This window comes from Pygoscelis adeliae, unplaced genomic scaffold (genome assembly GCF_000699105.1).
Source record: "Pygoscelis adeliae isolate BGI_AS28 unplaced genomic scaffold, ASM69910v1 Scaffold356, whole genome shotgun sequence".
Taxonomy (NCBI): domain Eukaryota; kingdom Metazoa; phylum Chordata; class Aves; order Sphenisciformes; family Spheniscidae; genus Pygoscelis; species Pygoscelis adeliae.
In genome coordinates, this window is record NW_008824949.1 from 999,421 (window position 1) to 1,002,339 (window position 2,919).

At 49.4% G+C, this 2,919-nt stretch overlaps 1 protein-coding gene across 1 annotated transcript in view; it reads right to left on the reverse strand.

Moving 5' to 3' along the window:
• CCDC177 (coiled-coil domain containing 177) overlaps positions 1 to 2,271 on the reverse strand; it is a 5,427-nt gene extending 3,156 nt beyond the window's left edge. The window contains exon 1 of the mRNA XM_009325592.1: positions 2,266 to 2,271. Within this exon, the coding sequence (XP_009323867.1) occupies positions 2,266 to 2,271 (6 nt within the window). The remainder of the gene's footprint in view (positions 1 to 2,265) is intronic.
• Positions 2,272 to 2,919: the final 648 nt, after the last annotated feature.

Here is a 2,919-nt window from a genome sequence, read left to right on the forward strand (position 1 = left end):
GGTGGCTCGGGCGGTGGGCGAACGCCCGGCCCGCAAGGTGTGTCCTTCCCTGCAGGCATCCTTCATCCCCGTGTGCACATCCCTCCATCCCGGCGTCCTTCCGTGCACTCGTCCCTCCGTGCACCTGCCCCTCCGTGCACTTGCTTCTCTTTGCACGCATCCTTCCGTGCAGGCCTTCCCCATATTCGCGCACTTCCAGGGTCGTGCCCCCTATTTTGCACTGTGCCTGCACACAAACAAGCCCATCTATATTTACAGTTAATATAAGTAAGGCTAAAAGGGGTGTAAGAAGGGGGAGGGGATGCTAACCCAGTTTTACAGATGGCAAACTGAGCCGCAGGGAGATGAAGGTGCCTGCCTTGGGCCGCGTGGGGAATTCGTGCCAGAGACGGAAAGGAAAGGCACAGCTCTCAAATTTCAGTGCAAAGCAGTTTCCAGCCATGAAACCCTATTCCCTTCAGTGCTAATGCAAGCTATTGCTTGCTGCAGGGATGAGTCAGGACTGACAAGGGCGTGGAACTAGAGCGATGTTCTAGGCAATACAGTACACCTTGGCAGGTACCCACTTTGAACACGCTGGTTTCAGTTACTTTGATAGATCCCCCGTTTCTACAGGGATCCTGGGCTCAACAGCCCCAGTGTGGGTGAGGAATGCCCTGCTCTAGAAATACTGTTCAGCAAAAAGGGGATCGTTGCAGGTTGTGGAGCTGTGGAGCACCTGTGCCACATAGTGGAGCAACTCCGGTTTTGTCAGGCAGAGGACAGTAGTAGCAAATGCACCATTAGCCACTGTGTTACGATTTCAGTGCTTTTCAGCAATTTCTCATTTAACCTCTACAGGCGCAGCTTAATCTGCTTTGCTTTAACAAGGAAGGGCATGGCACTCACCAAAGAACTTCCAGGATGGCCCAGGACAAGGATACAGAACAACAGAGGGACCCAAGAAAGGCCTAGGGAGTCCTTGGGAGAAAGCTGAAGAGCTGCAGGTTGGTTGTGGTTTCATATTGTACAGGCGAAGACTTTGAATCGTGCTCATCCCTGTGCTGAGGAATGCACACAGTAATGATGCATCCACAGCGAGTGGGCAAACTCCACTAATAAACCATATTGACTAATCTGATCTCATTCATTCATCATCATCATCATAGTCTGCAGGGGACGGTTATAAAGCTTGGTAATTAGTTACGTGAAAAATCCTGAGGCCAGGGAACAGCTCTCTGCTGTCTGAAGAGCCCAGCTCACTGGCTGATGGGTCTAAGCCTTAACACTAGCTGCAGCACCATAGCTGTCAAGCCATGGCTGTGTTCCCCCCTCATGGAAAATGCTAAGCCGGTAAGTGTATATGCCAGGCAAGGTGTGGGCTTCTCAGGGCTTTTGGCAGGTTGCTGTTTCAGCCTGCAGTGGGGCTGTATTTGGGCCTTGATCTTCCAGGTTTCCTTGTGGATCTTTAGGAGTCCCGTAAGTGGTCTCCCAAATGCAATTGGTGGGGGATTTATCGGGATATTTTGAGCAGCTGGATATGACTTTAGGAGACATTAACACATGCTATCCAAACATGGAGTTATATCCCTACCTCATCAAGACTAAAGGAGATTTGGGATAGGGCAGGAGGACATCTCTGGAGGAGTTGAAGAGGATCACTGCTAGTGAGTCATTTTCCCACACACAATTATAAACCCTAATTCTCTGTTGGCTAGAAATGTTTAGAAATCTACATGCTTAGGTGGAGCAGTACTATAAGGTTACACTCCTGCTTTAATAAACATTTTCCTTCTTTGCATTGCTTTAATGATAACAAGAGATGCAGGGCAGTGGAAAATTGGGACTACAGATTGTGGGGGTGCAAATATTTGTGTCACTTCAACAAATTCTTCTGTATGCTGTACGTTGCACATTTATTAATTACTTTCTTCCAATCCAACTTTAAAACTGCCAGTACCTGGGTTTTTCCCTGCTCTCCTCGTGAGAGCTATTTCACAACCTGCTCATTAGTAAAATGTTACCAGTTACTTTCAGCTTCAGTTTTTCCTCTCTCTGTTATACTTTCTCTAGTAAGTAATTTGCCCTCCCTCCTGCTTGGGTCTACGCCCTACAAATGTTTGCAAACTGTTTCCATATCCCCTCAGAGCCAAGGAAAACATACTGCAAATCAATCCCCTGTAGTTGCACAGCAAGCTGTCGCCTTTCTTCTGACCTCCCAGTGTGTCAGGCTCTCCCAGTAGCTGCTGCCCTGAACTGAGCAGGGGGCTCCTGCCCAGCACGTACCTCCATGCTGCCTGGCACAGGGTAGCTGTGTGTACAGTCCTGATGCCAGTGCATTGCCTTCCTCCTCTCTAGCATCTCCTCATGTCCCCTTCGCTGATTTGCTAGCTCTCCTAAGGTTTGCTCAACACAGTTTGACTTTCCAGAGTCATTTCCAACGTCCCGTCTGCCATGGGGAACGTTACTTGGTGAATTATTTCCTCCTTGCTAAATAGCTTTTGTTTTCCATGTTGAATCCTGTCTCCATCTAGTTTGCAATTTCTACTCTCTCTTTCTTATGCTGTGTTTACATTGTTGTTGGGAGGACCCTGACCTGGCTATTGTGTAGCTACTCCAGCTCTCAGCCTACTCACTCCTGTTTAGACTCCTCCTGGTTTTGCACCAGAATACTCCTGCTCCTTCCTGAGCCCTGAGGATAGGGGGAAGCTGACAGCCTTGGGCAGAGGAGACTAAGGAGCCCTCTGACACAGTTTTTAGGCTACAGGCTGCTGCTATCTCCCAGGCACAGTGTCCTTCTCTTTCTAGCTGCAGATGGATCATAGGCACTGAGTGCCTTCCCAAGGGGCAGGAGGATGAGCGTGTCCCTTCCCTGCCTGGAGGCAGCTCCTGCACCCCTCCCAGACACACCAGAGCCTCTCCAGCACAGCCTTCCTTTGT